The sequence below is a fragment of the Felis catus genome, chromosome F1 (genome assembly GCF_018350175.1).
Source record: "Felis catus isolate Fca126 chromosome F1, F.catus_Fca126_mat1.0, whole genome shotgun sequence".
Classification (NCBI taxonomy): Eukaryota; Metazoa; Chordata; class Mammalia; order Carnivora; family Felidae; genus Felis; species Felis catus.
Genome location: NC_058384.1, coordinates 67468957 through 67486716, shown reverse-complemented (window position 1 = coordinate 67486716; position 17760 = coordinate 67468957). Strand labels below are relative to the sequence as shown.

Sequence of the window (17760 nt, the reverse complement as noted above, 5' to 3'; positions counted from 1 at the left end):
ATTTCTACCCACCCTTCTTTTTAAGACTGCTTTCTCAAGCATAATTTGTGTCTATGTCCTTTAAAAATGTACCTCACGGGGCGTCTGGGTGGTTCAGTCGGTTAAGCGGCCAACTCTGGCTCAGGTCACGATCTCGCGGTCCATGAGTTCGAGCCCCGAGTCGGGCTCTGTGCTGACAGCTCAGAGCCTGGAGCCTGTTTCAGATTCTGTGTCTCCCTCTCTCTGACCCTCCCCCATTCATGCTCTGTCTCTGTCTCCAAAATAAACGTTAAAAAAAAAAAAAAATGTACCTCACTCTCTAACCATGTTCCATAAAGGAGGGCTAAAATAGGAGAACGGCCACTATAATTATCCTCGATGTTTTCGTCTGGACTTTGAAGAGTTTACTCTGTTAAGTCATCAATTCTTGGAACTATATGGAAACTTCTGGGCCCGTGTATGTATTTTTCTGGTGGGTTATAATTCCACTAAGCTATCAGTAAAAGTTTATACATTTTAGCATATGGACGGGTTGTAGAAGAGAACAGAGAAACCACAACAGAATATTTATACATTTATTTATAATGAAATTATGGTCTAAATATTTACAACATATAGGAAACCAGAGAATATGTTTATACAAAGCCAGCCTGCAAAGTATTCAAATGTGCAAAAATGACAGTTCAGTATCTCAAACTACTCCTGGTTCAGCAGACTAGCTCCTTCTTTCACACGTCAATATTTGATACAAAAAAGTTCTTTTGGCAAAACCTGTAATGCCAAGAAAAAGGACAAGTTGCAATTTCAGTCACTAAGTCCGCCATCCATCCTACTGAGCGGTCAAATCTCTCTATTTGAGCTGCAACCAGTTCTGAGAGGCAGACCACTGTGTTTCATTTCTGTGAGGAGTTCTGACCAGCTTTGATCAAGCAGTTTTCTCTGACCCAGCTGACGACATGGAGCTTAGAAGGGCAATAAAAACAGCAATGGCTTTCTGAGACAAGAGTGCCCGAAGGTGCCAGCTTTGGCTCATCCCAGTAAAAAGACACAGGGAAGAAGAAAAAAACAAAAAACTTTAATCTTCCTACTCAGGATCCAGCTATATCCAACAGTTTTAAATTAGTAAAACTGAAGTTTCCAAAAACAGAAAAGAATGCAAAAATGAAACAGGGATGCATTGTCCTTAGATTTAAAGGTGCTGAAAGGAAAGGATGGTCTTAAGATCATTTCCCCACTAATAAATAGTAAGGCGTCGTTTGTAACCAGTTGTTATCAAAATTGACCAAACAGTAGTAAAATACAAATAAAACCTTCTCTTCGTCACAATAGGGGCCATTCATGTGGAAAAGGCTGGACCAGGTCAAATGTATATGGGAATGACCCTGTTGGGATGCTCTGTTGAACAAGCACATTTCACCAACTGTTAAAAAGCTTCTGAGACAAACTTGTGATTCTAAGTAAATGTTAACAGATGCTATGCCACTGCAGAAACAGGGATGTTGTAAAAAGAACGAGACACTTTGAGAAAGGAGACGCTGCATCTCTAACTTCTGCAAAGGTCCAAGATGGTTTCCGGTACAGGCCCCAGAGTCTTATTAAATCAAACGCATGCATTATTGCTAAAGAGAGTCACCGAGGGTCAAAGCTCTGCTCCGCTGTTTCCTACGGGGCCATCCAGAATGGCATCTGCTGTTTAGCTCGTGGTTGTGACGAAGGGTACTGATAGCCCAAACTCCAGCCCTGTGGAAAGCTACTTGCATTTTTATGACCCCCGTGTTCCTCCTCTTCATCAGATGAATCTGCAGCATAAGCCACCAACCCAAATCCCTTCTCCGTAGTTTTCATCTTCTTGACTGGATAATCTAGAATAGAGAAAACAACCCCAACCCCGTTCCCCACCAAGACAAAAAAAAAAAAAAAAAAAAAAAAAAAAAGATAATACCATAAATTCGTTAATAAAAAAAAGATGTTAATTGTAATTGGTTAGTTGGACACCATTTTGAGGTCACAGGGTCAATGGTCACCCAAAAACGTTGAAGATCACACGAAAAACAGCACCAGCATCAGCAAATGTGAGTCCACCAGAACCATGTAAGAAAACAGAGAAAGAAAAAAGAAACACAAAAAAAAAAAGAAAAAAAAAGAAAAAAGAAAAAAAAAAGTAAAGTTAGCAAGTGAGTCTCCGGAGGCTAATATTTCACCTTTTAAAGAGTTCAAAAAAAAGAAGAAAAGAAAAAAAATGTATTTTCTTTTGCTCACTTTTATCACTACAGGCAAAGAACACGAGTGGCCCCATATTCCTCTACACATCTAGAGTTCTGGGATACTAAGAGGCAATGCTTTTTCAACAGCCACAGGCTGACCATTCAATCGATAGAGCTATGCAGAGAGAAGGAGCTCAGCTCCCAATACAAAGAAAAATCCATCTTTTTTAAAAGTAGGCTCTACGCATGGGGCTCGAACTCAGGACCCCAGGATCAAGAGTCACATGTGCCACTGGCTGAGCCAGGCACGTGCCCCGAAATACCAGTCCTCAAGTCTGCATCAGATTACCTCCAGGTATTCAGATAACAAAGGCAACAAAATTTTGAACTGACCTACCAATCATTAGTATTTCCTAGGGCTTTAATGCTATGCATAAAACGTAAGTTAACTAACTCTTTCCTAGACACACGTCGGTTGAAAATTAAAGCCCGTGTAACTATATGTCGTCCTTTTAAATAAAAACAAGTATTCTCATTAGCCTGTAGATTTTAGAAGCTGGATTAAACACCTGAATGAGTGCCATCTGAGTGAACATCAGGTCAGAAAACTAACAGCTTAGGAACAGTCTTAGCCACCCGAGTGTCCCCAGCTACACCTCACTCACCATGGCCCCCTGCTCCGGCCCCAGACCCACTCCTGTCATCAGACTCTGCTTTCATTCCAGTCACTGGAAAGGCTGGTGGAGGCATCAACTGCCTGTTAGGAGAAAAAAATGTGACAGCCCTTTCAGACAGATTCAATCCATCCAGAACCTGTCCAGCAGACACGAAGCAGGTAACCATCCACTTCTACCCCTTCCGCCTGACCCCACCCTTCAAGCTACCATCAAGTTGTCAGACTGTAAGGCCTGTCTACACAGCCAGGCTGGGCCGGGCCAAAACAAGAATGCGCTGCTGGGAGAAGTTAGGCTCATCTAGTGAAGGCTCAAAGGATGGCACAGGAGAGTGCGAGCCCCGGGTGGCAGGCCGGGCCTCCGTTCAAGTACCTCAACCCACCAGGTTCTAGGATTCTGAGTAGCAAACTTGGCTTGTGTCAGACTCCTGTCCCTGCCTACGCTTAGGAAAACGGCCAAGATGCAGGCAGTGAAGGTAAAGGAAGATGCCTGAATGAACAAGCACTGAATTATTCAAAGTCGAGTACAGCGGCCCGGAGACTGGGAGGCGCGTCCTATTCTTCTCCATTAGCGTATCCGTTACAAAGAACAGGAGCTTATTTGAGCCAAAGGATCTCGTTACAGTTTTAGAACACGGAAAGCCCACAGCAATGACCATTCTCACTAACGATGCAAACAGAGGACGTCTTAATACATTCATGTAATTCCGCTCCAACGAACTTACCTGTCCCTCTCTCGCTCTTTGCCTGAGGAACTTGCCGGCTTCGATCCTGCACCTTCAATGTCATTCTGACTGGAGAAGCCTGTACCTAAATTAGTCATATGAATGGGTCCATGCTATGAGCAGAAAAATACAGTGGCATTAGCAAATCTACAACTGCTGTACAGACTTTAGCTCCTTAACGTAACTGTCAAGTGCCTTGTCTTTCTGGTCAATTGCAGTAATCTGCACTACATAGCTCTCTGGGATTTGGGGCGTAACCACGGCCCAAACAGAGATCACTCTTCTCTACGGAGGACTTGCTCGGGGACATCATGATTGATTATGCTACCTGCATCTGTTTTCAACTCTCCATCTAGAACTATAAAAATGCTTCAAAGCGTGTTTCAAAGAAGGCTTCAAGGACTCTGGCAAAAAGCGCAGGTGCTTCTCCTGATGAAACAAAACTGCACCAAAACTAAACATTTTAATAATATTTTTAAAAACCCTATACTCGAATGACTATATGCACAGAATCACATTTTGGCCACCTTTTTCTGCAGGCGGTGGGGGACTGGAGGAAAAAAATCACTCTTTCTTATGGAGAGACAGAACAGTAAATTGGGAGCTAAGGTTTAAATACAAACCACTATTGGGAGGTAGAATGATACCTTTTGGTGAGATGTGTAGGGAAGCGAGAACTATCTGAGGCTTTCAAGAGTGCTGTGTAAGAGGAAGTGCAGAAATCTACACGACTCGTTCCAGGTGCCAGTCATAAGAGACCTATACTTCTCTCTATGTGGAGTTCTGGATTTTATCATATTGACCCCAAAGACAAACCCACCCAAAGGGACTCATTCTTGCTTTCAGTTAATCCCCCAAGGAAAAAACCCTAATCTATATGGATTCCAGAAAACAGAAATCCTCGTTATTGGGAAAGCAACTGGCATAGATGTGAATTTCTTTCTTTAAAGGAAAGATACAGTAGGGTATGGGGAGGAAAGTAAAAGTATTTTATTTAACCTGGTATCCAAGAAGTCCAGACTCTCGTTCATCTGGTAGCTCCTCTGTGAATCGCCTCTTCTGTGCCTGGGGTTGAGTTGGGAGTGGGGGCTGGGGCGGGGGCGGGGGCTGGGGCTGGGGGCCCGCAGGCAAGGCAGTTTTGACAGGAGCAGCAGGAATAAAAGGCCCGCTCATCGGACTCTGGGACCAAAACAAACCAAGGGGAAAAATGGTGTGAGAATGCCCAGCCAGTTTAAGGACACAATAGTTACAATACATTTTAATGATGCACATGTATCCTAGAAATCCTGTATCTCTGGTCGCGAGTTTCCTTCCTGTATCATCTGGTGACAGTACAGCCTTCCCACCCTGACGGTAGGGAAATGCAAAACTGACGATCTCTAAGGTGCTCTCAACTCTTCGGAAAAATCTGCTGTGCACTTGGGCGATTAGGAGCAAACGTGACCAACAAATAATACAAATTCTAGCCACTTACTTAGTTCAGAAGTTACAAGCCAAACATTCTCCAATTTAAGCTCCTCTAATCAACGCGATTAGCTCTTTCTGGATCATAAAGACTGCCAACGCTCGTGGCAAAGGCAAGTCCATCTGCCACTTCCGTGGGTAAGTTGTCATAGCAACGGGGAGTCTAATGTTTTTTAATTTTTTTTTTTTAACGTTTATTTATTTTTGAGACAGAGAGAGACAGATCACGAACAGGGGAGGGGCAGAGAGAGAGGGAGACGCAGAATCGGAAGCAGGCTGCAGGCTCTGAGCCGTCAGCGCAGAGCCCAATGCGGGGCTCGAACTCACGGACCGCGAGATCGTGACCCGGGCTGAAGTCGGACGGTTAACCGACTGAGCCACCCAGGCGCCCCGGGGAGTCTAATGTTTTAAGAGATTGTTCCAAAAAGGAATAAGGACTGACCCAGCACGCATTAGAGAGATAAGACAAGTCTTATCAAATAGCCATTACTTGTTGAACACGTGGGTCACCTCAATTAACCTTTGCGGCCTCTGAGATATTATCATTGCACCCATTTTCTTTTTCTTTTCTTTTTTTTTTTTTTAAGGTAGGCTTCACACCCAGGGCGGTGCCCAACTCGGAGGCCTGAACTCCTGACCTGGGCCAAGATCGAGAGACACTCAACCAACTGAGCCACCCAGGCGTCCCACGCCCATTCTCCATAAGGAAACCAAAGCCTGGATAGGCTGAATTATATTCCAGGAAGGCACAGCTCAAACCCGGGAATGCATGAGGGGCCCGGGCCGCCCGCTCTCTCAAGCCCAATCCTAAAGAGCCCGCTCCACCATGTACATTTCCGGTCACAAACCAGCGCGGCTCAAGAACGGCTCAAGTTCTCCAGCGCGGCTGGAGAACTAGGGCTCTGCCAAACACAGAAGGCACGTGATTAGGCCTCAGGGTCCCTGCCAGAATTCAGCGAAGTCTTCTGCTGTTTCTCCCTGTCCAGCCCCCTTCAGTGCTCACAGCCCACCGATCAGGAGGCTGGGCAATGGTTCGGGGCTGCACTTCCTCTGGCACGGGTCCACTCTGAGAGGCCCACGGTCAAGGGCCCGCCATCAATCACCGTGCGCTCACTCACTAGCTTCCCTCTGCTCTCTGATGGACGTAGGGTCGGACACCATCCGTCCAGATGAGCTAGCTGCCTACCCTTTCCGAAAATTCTAGTTTCTTACAGTTTGAGAATTCCGTGAGAGCATTTACGATCCTTAAGTTGGCAAAGCTCATGTAGCCCTTGGCCTAGGAACCCCTGCCTATGGTGGATTTCCTTCGAAGCTTAGGGACTCCGTTCCAAACGCGTGGAGGCGTGGCGTGGGCTGGCTCCCCTCTCCCGGAGGCAGGTGCAGGCAAACTACGATTGTGGCCCTTGTACACTTGCGACTCGAGTGTTCCCGGAGCCCGGCCACGCTCACTCACTCGGTATCGTCTCGGGCCGCGCGTGCGCCCGCCGACCGGGCACGGCAGGCGTGACGGAGCCCGCAGGGCCCACAACACCCAACCTAGCTGGCGGCCAGCATTCCAGAGGAAGCTGGCCGACCCCTCTTCTACACACCGGTCTGCCGGTGCCACACACTTGAGGACGAACACACTGGTGTGTGCACGCTGTCCCCCGAAGCCTTCGGGTAGCTCGGTGGCGGGAACGCAGGAGGAACGGGAGAAAACCCCTCCCGCTGCACCAAAATTACACACCTGCTCTCTCTGCACCACGACGCCGCCGCGTCCGCGCCCCTCCCCCGCCCGGCTTCCCCCAGCACAGCGGCGTCCGGCTCCCGCCCCGGCGTCCTACCTGTCCAGTGCTAGCTGGAGGCTGCACTTGGGTTATCGGGTATTGTGTTGGCACAGGGGGCACTCCAGTAGGTAATGCTGGCAAGACTCCGGGTGCCAGTGAAACAGCCGGTGGCACTATGCTTGGCACTCCGTAGGGAGGCTGAACTGGCTGCTGAGGAGGGGGAACAACAGGGTAACCAGACTGATAGCCATTGGATGGATAATATGGTGGCTGAGGAGGGACACTACTTATAGCAGAGGGTTGTGTATAGCCTGAGGGGGAAGAAAAAAAGTGTTTAATCAGCTGCAGCAGAATGAGACATTTTAGCTGAATATTAACTTAATCTCTAGGGAAGAAAACTACTGAGGTACGAATGGCTTTTCAAATCACCCTAGGTTGAGTGCCCTGGCACGCTTAGTCTAGCCTTAAGTATCTATTTTACACACAGATACCGCTAACAACGCATTTATCTTCGTTAAACACTTTGAGACATACACACCTGGTAAGGGTACAGCAGTATTAATCTGATTCACAAATCTAGAGTATTCAGCATGAACCTGCAAGAGAAGGGAAGACAAATTCATATGGGACAGTCCCAATCTGTGGATTATTTACAAGGGTCTGGTTCTGAGACTAAAGCAGCCGGGGATTAAAATATTTCCACTGGTATCTCAACCTATTTGAGACCTGTTTACTCTAAATTTTAATAAGGCACGGGGCGCCCGGCTAACTCAATGGGTGGAGTGTGTGACGCTCGATCTCAAGGTTGTGAATCTGAGCCCCATGTTGGGTGTAGAGATTATTTAAAATCCCCCAAATGAGACCCAACTCTGAGGTAAAAATCATCCAGAGCCACACAGATACAGAAGGTAGGAAGTTCCTAAATTGTCCATGTAACTAATGAGAAATCATTCATTCTTTTATTTGCCGGACTTGTCCTCAAGGAGCTCAAGGCTCAGCACAGAGCTAGTATGTCCCCCCTCCTCCCCCCACCAATTCCAATTCTTCGTTCTGGGCATCCCACTGAGTCGCCGCACGCAGCAACGAGACAAAGCCAGGGGGTGGTCAGGGCAGTTGTCTGATACAAAGGATGGTAAATCAGGTTACTTTGCAGAAGCAAAGCAAACAGCTTCCCAAAAGTTTGGAACCCTTACGTATCAAATAACACAACGCTGAACAGTCAACCCCAAACCTGGTTTCCATCAGGTGCTACGCAAAGAGGCCTCCCGGTTTAACTTTTGGTTACTAGACTACAGAATAAAAAGAATACTCAAATAAGCAATTAGGCCAAAGCACTGCCGATTGGTTTTAAACCATCGTAGTTCCACCTTCCTCCCTTATTTAGCCAAACTTACTGTTGAAAAGAACTTGGAAGGCCCACAGCAAACAACCTGACCAAGATTAAAAGTATCGTCTACTTAAGTAACTGAGGACATTGAGATTTCACACTGAAGGCCTGCACATTTCCAAAACTCCATACTGAAATGCCTCCTAAAGAAGAAAACGCACACCAGCGAGGACATGCTAGGGTAGTTTGACTTCCTTAGAGAGAATGTTAGTGGCCAGAACAGTGTGGTTTAAATGGTGTCCTTTCAAAAGTCACGTCTGCCAAAAACCCCAGAATGTGACCTTATTTGGAAACAAGGTCTTGCAGATACACGCTATTAAGATGAAGTCACACTGGATTCCAGTGGGCCCTAAATCCGAGGACTGCCACCCTTCTGAGAGACAGATGGACAAGGAGAGGCAGGAGTAGGCCAGGTGTCACCGGGACAGAGAACGGAGCTCTGCTGACACCAGGCGAAAATGCAAAGGGCTGCAGGCCGGGGGAGGCGTGGAACATTCTCCCGCAGGGTGTTGTTCAGAAAGAGCCAACCCTGCCCACGCTTGGATTCTGCGTATCTGGCCTCCTGAGCAGTCAGAGAATACGTTTCTGTCACCTAGTCAGTGGCAACTTGTTACTGAAGCCCTCGGAAACCAGTGCAGGTGGGAAGAGGGCTCAGACACAGCCCCACACAGCAGTTCTCTGCGTATCAGACAATCGAACAGAACTCACTGTTTGCAAGAGATTCTCACAGAGCTTCTTGGCAGCAGCCAGGCCTTCTGGTTTGGGATGGCTGCAAAGAAAGAAGACCCAGAAAATTCAAAGAGGAGAAAAGTAAAAGATACAGAATCGTGTTTCACTTCGTATACTGTTTATAAGTTTAATACATTTAATGCAGCACAAATCTAACTTTCTGAAAATCACAAAATAACGTAATAGAAGCCCTGTAAGATATAACCAGTATCATCGAGACATACACTTTTCGGTCTCTCTGAGTTATGGTACTTCTTGACACAAGACTTTTAAAAGCCACTAAAATCACTATAAAGTACACGAATACTGTCGTAGGTTTAAAAAAAGGTTACTTTAGGCTCATCACAGCTACTTTAGGGTCAGAGATTGTATAAAACCCAAGAACCTGAATACTAAAAAAGGCAATTCCACCTCCTATTTCAATCATTCTTATTAAGTAACTACAAATTGATTATTCCTAGTACTGACCTAAGTCCCTCACGTTAAGGTTTATTAAACCTATTTTCTTACACCTTCTGAATTATCCCTGCCTGTACTGATCTGGTGACAAGCATTCAAATGTCCTCAGCCCCACCCATCCACACGTACCTAATGTAAATATACATAGGCTCAAAAGCTTCTCGGCCAGATGCTGGCTCGATGCAACCCGAACCTTTGCCTCTTAGGAAGACTTTGGCACCTGTTTCAATCTGAATGTGCTGCAAATAGGAGCAGCCTGGACCTTCCACTTTCTCCTTGACATTGAAAGTGGGCACAGCATGCTCTAGACCCACAAATAATTTATCTTGAACATAATGCATCTGTGGAAGAACAGAACACCTCAGATTAAACATGACACATAATTAAATCCAAATCTTGAAAATGATTATGTGCGAGACTTTAATCCTCCAGATACCTTTAGTCACTGTTAGAACAAGGACTCCAAATGATTTCTACCATAAGCCTATAAAAATAAACTTTACAAAGCAGCTTAAATTCTTTTTCTTTTTAACGTTTATTTTGAAAAGGAGGGAGAGAGTGCGTGTGCTCATGAGTGCGTAAGCAGGGGAGAGGGTAGAGATAAAGGGAGAGAGAATCCCAAGCAGGCTCTGCGCTGTCAGTATGGAGTCCGACGTGGGGCTCGATCCCACAAACCCTGAGATCATGACCTGAGCCAAGGTCAAGCGTCGGATGCTTAACCGACTGAGCCCCCAGGCGCCCCTATAGTAACTTAATTTAAATGAGATCTGCCTATCCCACGCACCTACCTAGAACATTAACACCTTCCTCAGTTCAGCAAAACAGGCATAAAGCAAAGACTCGCGGCTCAGGAAGCACGCCCACGGCCCAGGCCACCGCAAGGCAGGGAGAGCCCGGTGCGGTCTCCCGGGACGCGATAGCGGCGTGTCGGGTCGTGCAGTCAGCCCCGTGGTGTCCTCCAGTGAGGGCTGCTCTCGCCCACCCTGTTCTCTAGGAGGATTGTATCAGCAGAGTCTTGCTTCACCAGACTCAGCCTTCTTAGTCCTCCAGCTGCCGTCACATTTACAGACACAGAACCAAACCACTAACTTCACAGCGAACGGTGTGCCCTCGACTGCGTCAACGCCCTTTCCAAAGGGCGCGTCACCAGGCCAGCACTAGCAGGGAACTCTCAGGTCAGAATTTCAAAATTTTCTATGTTCTTCTCATCTCCCGTTTTCTGTGGCCTATGTCAATTTTACAGAAATAGCAAAGCTGTTAGGGGATCTCTCCACCAAACATACCCCTGACTGGAAGGGAGGCTTCTGGCTAACAGCTGGGGACAGCTGTGCAATGGGCGCCGGCTGGTGATAGACAGTGACTGTTGCACCATTAAAAGTTGGACTCGTCCCCGTGGCGGCTTTGACCACCCCATTGGTGATGATCTCTTTGATTCGGTTTACAGCTCCTGTGGAAAAACAGGGTGCGATGTTATACCAATGGGATGAACGCAAGGACTACCAGCTCGTGACAAAGGTCAACGCTCAGGTGCCCATGTACTAATCCGTTTTAGAGGATCCCCAAGTATGTGGTTCTCAGCCTCTCTAAACCCCCAGCCCATTCGTAAGCGGTTCATACACACGAGTTAGCACAGCCCGGGAACATTCTGCCAACTTGTTACTTAGGGCCCTATACTTTGCCCTTCACAAAAAGCAGATGTGAGCCCAACCGTTACTTACTGTCCACTAATTCCCGTGTCTGGCCCTGAACATGAAGGTATAATGGACGATCCCTATAAAGAGAAATACAAAATGATGATCCCACACTGGTCATAACCAAAGGAACCAAATGGGCCACCGAATTTGTAACGTTTATACTTTCCAAGTAAGGCAAAGGCACTATATTCACAGAAATGACTGTTGCTAATTTTTAAGAACGTGGTTTAAAGCTGAGGCTGAATAAACTTTTTTGGTTGCTTCACGTTAGCCAGCCCACACAGGACCAAATCTGTTCGTATGGGCTCCTGAATACGGGGATCTAGTCAACCAAGATAACCGGGTGTTTGAGAAAATTCCTTTTTGTTGCCTAACAGGTTACGTGCAGACACGCTCGTCTATCCAAATGACCGGGGTGACAGTGACAGGAGCGCACAGACCCATGGCTGTGAGGCCCGCAACCAAAGCAACTCTCGACTCTGAATGTAAAGTGGCTTAGATTCAGATTTTGACTGTAATCACAGAGAAGATCTTCGATAACCATACAGTTCATAACAAGCTGTCAGCAAAAAAGAGCTGTGTCTAAAGACAAAAAAGTTCAAAACAGCAACCGACGTGCACACAGTTGCAATATACTGTCTCAGGTGGGGAGCAAGTTTTGCTTCCTAATTATATTTGGTCTGGGCCAACGTGAAAAATGTTGCACTGCCTGAGTACCCGCCCCCAAACACCGAGTAATGGGAGAGAGGAACTAAAGGGGACGAGATGTTTACATAGATAATCCAGCCACCCTGGACACAGCAAGGAGTCGGACAAAAGGATGTTTTTTAGACGGAGATCACAACAAAACACACGCCCTTTTGTTGGGGGAAACATTCCCACACAAAAATTTAGAAGCGTGTCATTAAATGTTAGCAACTGTCTCATCTTACACTTTCCCGTAACGTGTTTCCTCTAAGAAAACGTTACCCATGAAATGAAAAATCAAAGAGCAACAGGAAGGACGAGAGCTGCCGACCCTCCTTACGCACGTCTGAGACGTTCCCAAGTTCTACTACGAAGCATGCGTGTACGTCTAGCAAGCTGCTGACCAAATATTTACACCTATTTCCTCAGAATGAAACACACACTAACGTGAGCCCGTGTCCAATCTTTTCCCAAAGCAGAGGACGTGCATACACACCCTGGCCCCACTTTGGCCTTCTCCTCGCTTGTCATGAATCTCCCTCGAGTTGACACCGCGGCCCCACTAAGTCGGCTGATCTGAAAAGGAAACATTCTATTAAAAGGATGATGTGGCAGTTGACCGACTTCGATGACAGGCAGTGGGATGGATTCTCCCCATGCGTTCATTCCACCAACAGACAGGAATGACGTCTGTACGGGAATCCCTCCCGTATCGGAAATCGCTTCCAGCTCAAGCTGACCCAGGGAGTCCACCCATATCGGCTCCTTCACCTTCACTAGAAAGTTCCTCTGCAGTTAATTCAACCCAACCCTGACTTTGGAGATTATGACCCAAACCCGCTAATCAATATCTGACTCCGCTCTCCGCGTTCACAAGACCACGCCCAGCCACCGCCGTCCCCAGAGAGGCCCCACATCTCCCCACCTCATCCTGAGTCTGCCCTCGAGTCAACAGGTTCCTGCACGTGAGAGGCACGTCATTGATCTCGACTTCAGCCACCACCAGGTCGTCCTTGCTTTTATTGCTAGTTAGGCCTTTGCCAGCAGCCTGAAGCTACCAAGAAAGAGTAATTAGATCAAAAAGACTGTAAGATGAAATAGTATCTTTCTGCTGTCCAATTTACAACCGGCCCTTCCCAAGTCCCACCACCACCTTACCGTTCCCCAAACCTGCCTGCAAACACACTTTGGAAACACGCCTGGGTCGTTCTGCAAAAACGACATAACGAGCAAACAAAACCTCACTGAACTGACATCGAGTATTGTCAACTGACTTGAAGGCAACCCTCAGGTCTCTCTGTAACCTCAGCCACGTGTGGGTTTCTGCGATCACATGATCCCAGAAACCCTACGCTGCCATCTGCACGGGGAAAATCACAAGACCAAGTTATGGTGCTTTGCACCTCAACCAGCTAGCCGTACGTGCAGTCAAATGCAGGGCAGGGGCGCCTGGGTGGCTCAGTCGGGTGGGCGTCTGACTTCGACTCAGGTCGTGATCTCCCGGTTTGTGGGTTCGAGCCCCACGTTGGGCTCTGTGCTGGCAGCCGGGAGCCTGGAGCCTGCTTCGGATTCTGTGTCCCCCTCTCTCTGCTCCTCCCCCACTTGTGCTCTGTCTCTCAAAAATAAATAAATGTAAAAACTAAGTTAAAAAAAAAAATACAGGGCAGAGTCCAGCAACCCATGCACCTCACCTGTGTAACCGGACGCTGCCTTTGTGCCACCGCTGCGGCCATGGCACCTTACGTTCACCTAATCCCATCCTTGCAGTGACCTGGAACACCCGTCAGTTCTACCTGACAACCCGTTACTTTCTACTAAAGAACTAAGAGAATGGATGAAAAGTCAAGCAAAATCCTAAAATCTGATCTGGCTTCTTTCAACTTCAACTGTAGGCAACTCCAGATAGCTGGATTGGAGTTACTCAAGAAAAATTTCATCCCAAGATGGCCTTCCCCAAACTTTTCTTGCCTTGGACCAATGTCCCACAAATCTGCTCCAGGAAGATAAAAATACAGTTTACTTCCTTATGCATTAGATACATTTTAAATATTTGTTTAACGTTTATTTATTTATTTATTAAAAAAAATTTTTTTAACGTTTATTTTATTTTTGAGACAGAGAGAGACAGAGCATGAACGGGGGAGGGGCAGAGAGAGAGGGAGACACAGAATCGGAAACAGGCTCCAGGCTCCGAGCCATCAGCCCAGAGCCTGACGCGGGGCTCGAAGTCACAGACCGCGAGATCGTGACCTGGCTGAAGTCGGACACCCAACCGACTGCGCCACCCAGGCGCCCTGAACGTTTATTTATTTTTAAGAAAGAGAGAGCGAGCATGAGCAGGGGAGGGGCAGAGAGAGAGAGGGAGACGCAGAGCCCTATGCGGGGGCTCGAACCCACGAACCGCAAGATCATGACCTGAGCCGAAGTCGGCTGCTTAAGCCACTGAGCCACCCAAACGCCCCTGCATCAGACACGTTTTTAAATCACGGACACAAACTAGATTCAGCAACATCTCATCTTTGTTCAGCCCCCCACTCAGCACGCTGGCTCAAGCACACCTCACCTCCCTGAACCCCGGGGCCACCTTCAGAGGTGCGGGCAGTGCCGTCCGGCAGTGGGAGCTACCTGGCAGTCCAACGTGGGCGCCGTCAGCCTCGTGTCCAAGTGCCCTGCCGAGGAACTCCATTTTAAATTTTACTTTTCACTCAAATTTTAATTTAAATAGCTACAGGAGGCAGCAGCCACTGTCGGGGACCACCCAGGTACATGTCACCAACCCCATCAGATGAGGAAAACTGGGGCTCCACGACATATCTAAGGCCAAGAACCGAGGACCCTGGGTTTCACATCTAGATATTCTGATTCTAAATCCACTATTTGTGCACTGTGCTGCCGCCTGCTGAGCTCAAAAGCTTTTTAGAGAAAAAAAAAATAAGTGATTCACATCAGTATTAAGAATTTTTTTACTCAAGAAGCACTCCATGATCACCAGCGTGTTATAGCTCCTTGTAAAACTTACAAACGGACAACGGACTCAATCTTTGCAAACCATCAAACTACAAAATAACGAACTTCCAATTCACTAGAAGTTCCCACCAATTCTGCCGAACTTGAATATTTAAACATCCAGACAGATTATGGCCTGTTGATATCATACTCATACACAGGACAGCTAACAAAAAATTGTATTTTCCTTTCTCCCCCAGCTTTATTGAGGTATACCTGACAAACAAAAATTGTGTACATATACCGAAGGTGAACAACCGGATATTTTGATATACGGTTACATTGTGAAATAATCACAACGTGTTAATTATAATTAACACAGTCGCTGCTCACCTAAATTGCATTTGCAAACACAGAACTCGTTTCTTCACAGGTACTATGGAAGTCAGCTTTATTTTTTTATTAATTGTTTAAATGTTTATTTACTTTTGAGAAAGAGAGACAGAGCATGAGCAGAGGAGGAGCAGAGCAAGAGGAAGTCACAGAATCGGAAGTAGGCTCCAGGCTCTGAGCTGTCAGCAAAGAGCCCGACATGGGGCTTGAACCCACGAACCATGAGATCATGACCTCAGCCGAAGTTGGATCATGACCTCAATTGACTGAGCCACCCAGGCGCCCCCGGAAGAACTTTTTTTTTCAAATGAGAATTATAATGGAGCAAGCAGCCTTGGGACACACTGAATTCTCCAACTCCAGAGGCTTTCAAGCAAAAGCTAAACACCCAGTTGTCCGAGGCGACTCTGAAGTCACACGTGTGCCAACCATGACAGATCTTACACAATTACACAACTTGACATTCGCACGCACGCCCAATTTCCATCCTCTGTAAACTGGAGACAGTAATCCATCCCTTAAAATTATAAGGGTTTCTTTTAAGTGCAAAGCATGCATTCTAGCACTACAAACAGCCACTATATGCATCGTCCTGTAGAAGATTCTGGTTTCCTATTACAGGATAAGTTAAAGACTTCAAAGTTCAGATCCAGTCTAGTGGTGAGATTTTAGTTATACCACAAATTCTATAAAACAACCAAATTCTATAAAATGACCAAATTCTATAAAATGACCAATTTGTATGAAAACAGCAAACCAACCATCATATAAACGGTTCATTTTATTTCATGTTTAATTACACTGTAGACGTTCATTAGATTCTAATTATAAAGGACATTTTATAAACGTATTTTTGAGCAGAGTTGACTAGAGACATTTTAAAGCTCACTGATTTACCTGGACTTTCTCATGTGACTTCAGGGAAAATGCACATGTGGTGAAAAATATACTACATCGTTGCTTTAAATGATTATGTAGATAGCAGGCCGAACTAAGAACAAAGACAAAAATGAGCTATTTGATCCGTAAATGTAGTCAAACCAACCAAAGCTGCCTCGTAAAAACAAATGACAAAATATCATCTGATATGTTCCAAAACTAAGTGATCCTTAAATTACTGGGTCCCGGTTTTCTCCTCTACACACAGGATTCTTGGATCGCACAATTACAAAACAACCCATATTAACATCGCAATTAGCAGAGTCCCTTCAACTTCAAATACCTTCTCGGCGGCATTCTGCGTTGGTTTCAGCTTCCCTTTGGCCATGAGCATGGCATTGATCTTGGCAGCCACAGCAGCAGCAGCATCCAAGGCTCCAGAGGGAGCAGCTGTGGAGCCCCCAGGGCTTCCCCCACTGCTGGTAACCTCCCCACCTGGGGCCGTCGGCGGGAGGAAGAGAAGGGGGGCTGGCGCTGGTTGGTCCCATTTGCTGCGGCGCCTACCGGGAAAAAGAGGAAAATATTGGGCCCCAAAGCTTTATTCATGTTATTCTTTCCCTTACTACGCTTTAGCACCCCATTTGCCGTCTATCGTGTCCTCTTTACACCCTCAAGTCTCTTATCAATATTAAAATGACCACCTCTCTTTATACAATTACTGCAGTATTTCCTCACTAATTTCGACCCTACTCCAGAATCTACTTCTTTTCTACTCCATCACCCCTCTGAGAAAACTCCACTCTGTCCCACATGCCCCCGTTTTGCCCCTCCTCTTGGCCGGTCCTTCCGAAAAGTCCCTGCTTTCCGTCTCCCTCTGCTCCCTGCCGGCCTTTTTCGGGGGCCCCAAGGCCTGCTCACCGTCTTTCTCCCCAAAAGCCCAACCCTCCAATACGTACACTTCCCACTTCAACGCCCCCCCACACCCATACGCAGCTCCCAACGGTCCCTCCGTCTCTCCTCTGCCCCGTGCGAGCCGCGATGCCCTCGCCCAGGAAGCTTTACCCGCCGGCCCCGGGATGTGTCGCGCTCCCCGCGGACATGGCGACCGGCTCTGCTCAACCACCCGCCAACTACCCCACTACCACCTTCCCGTCACTTCCGCCCCCAACGCCCTCACGCACAGCCCCTTCCGGTCGTGAGGAAAAGCCGTTCCGGTGAAAGCGTCGGTTCCAATTGGACTCTTGTTGATTTCAAGGCGTCTGGCATTATCCGAGACAGGTAGGGTGTGACCTTCCTGCTTTCGGCTTGCCCTGGAGAAAGATGGCTGCCGAAGAGCATATCAAGGCGCAATTGGGGCGAGGAGAATCCATGTTTGTTGTGGGCAAGTAGGTAGCCCACAAGACAATACGCAAGAGTCGGGGAATTAAACAGTTTGTTCCCCGGTCCAGCCACGTTTGTGTGGAGGCCCAGCCTCTGGCCAGGGAGAGAGCCTTCCCGCCACTTTGGCCCGCTTCACTCAGTTACCTGCTTAGGAAACGGCAAATGATGCGTCCCAAAGGTCATGTGAGAAATTTCTCTAGTTGTTTCACGTCTGCACGCCAACCACTGCTTTCAGAGCCGGGCCTCGGGGGCGCGCCGCGAGGGGGCGCCGGCGGCTGGGCGCGGGAGCGGAGGGGCGGGGGCGGGCCGGGGCGCTCCGCCGGGGCCTGGGGGCGCTGGGAGTGGGTTGTGGACCCCGGAGGTGAGGGTCGCCGGCCGGGGCGCACCGCCGGGGT

General features: G+C 47.5%; 1 protein-coding gene and 2 non-coding genes across 4 annotated transcripts; all 3 read right to left on the bottom strand.

Moving 5' to 3' along the window:
• Nucleotides 1-540: 540 nt before the first annotated feature.
• On the bottom strand, nt 541-17153 carry KHDC4 (KH domain containing 4, pre-mRNA splicing factor). 2 transcript variants are annotated; one of them, XM_003999631.5, is made up of 14 exons: nt 17048-17153; nt 16329-16545; nt 12693-12821; nt 12264-12343; nt 11105-11157; nt 10670-10833; nt 9516-9727; nt 8907-8967; nt 7350-7407; nt 6869-7122; nt 4581-4760; nt 3582-3694; nt 2849-2940; nt 541-1841 (listed from the first exon to the last, which is right to left on the bottom strand). In XM_003999631.5, exons 1-14 carry the CDS (start codon nt 17083-17085, stop codon nt 1642-1644), a joined length of 1851 nt encoding a protein of 616 aa, XP_003999680.1. In that variant the 5' UTR covers nt 17086-17153; the 3' UTR covers nt 541-1641. The 2 variants fall into 2 exon arrangements, with proteins under 2 accessions (XP_003999680.1, XP_019677981.1); XM_019822422.3 differs by lacking the exon at nt 17048-17153 and adding an exon at nt 16004-16097 and having other exon boundaries at nt 16329-16482.
• On the bottom strand, nt 6022-6153 carry LOC111558452. The gene has a single exon (XR_002739359.1). It is a non-coding gene; the product is annotated as a small nucleolar RNA SNORA42/SNORA80 family (small nucleolar RNA).
• On the bottom strand, nt 10309-10437 carry LOC111558455. Its single transcript, XR_002739363.1, has one exon.
• Nucleotides 17154-17760: the final 607 nt, after the last annotated feature.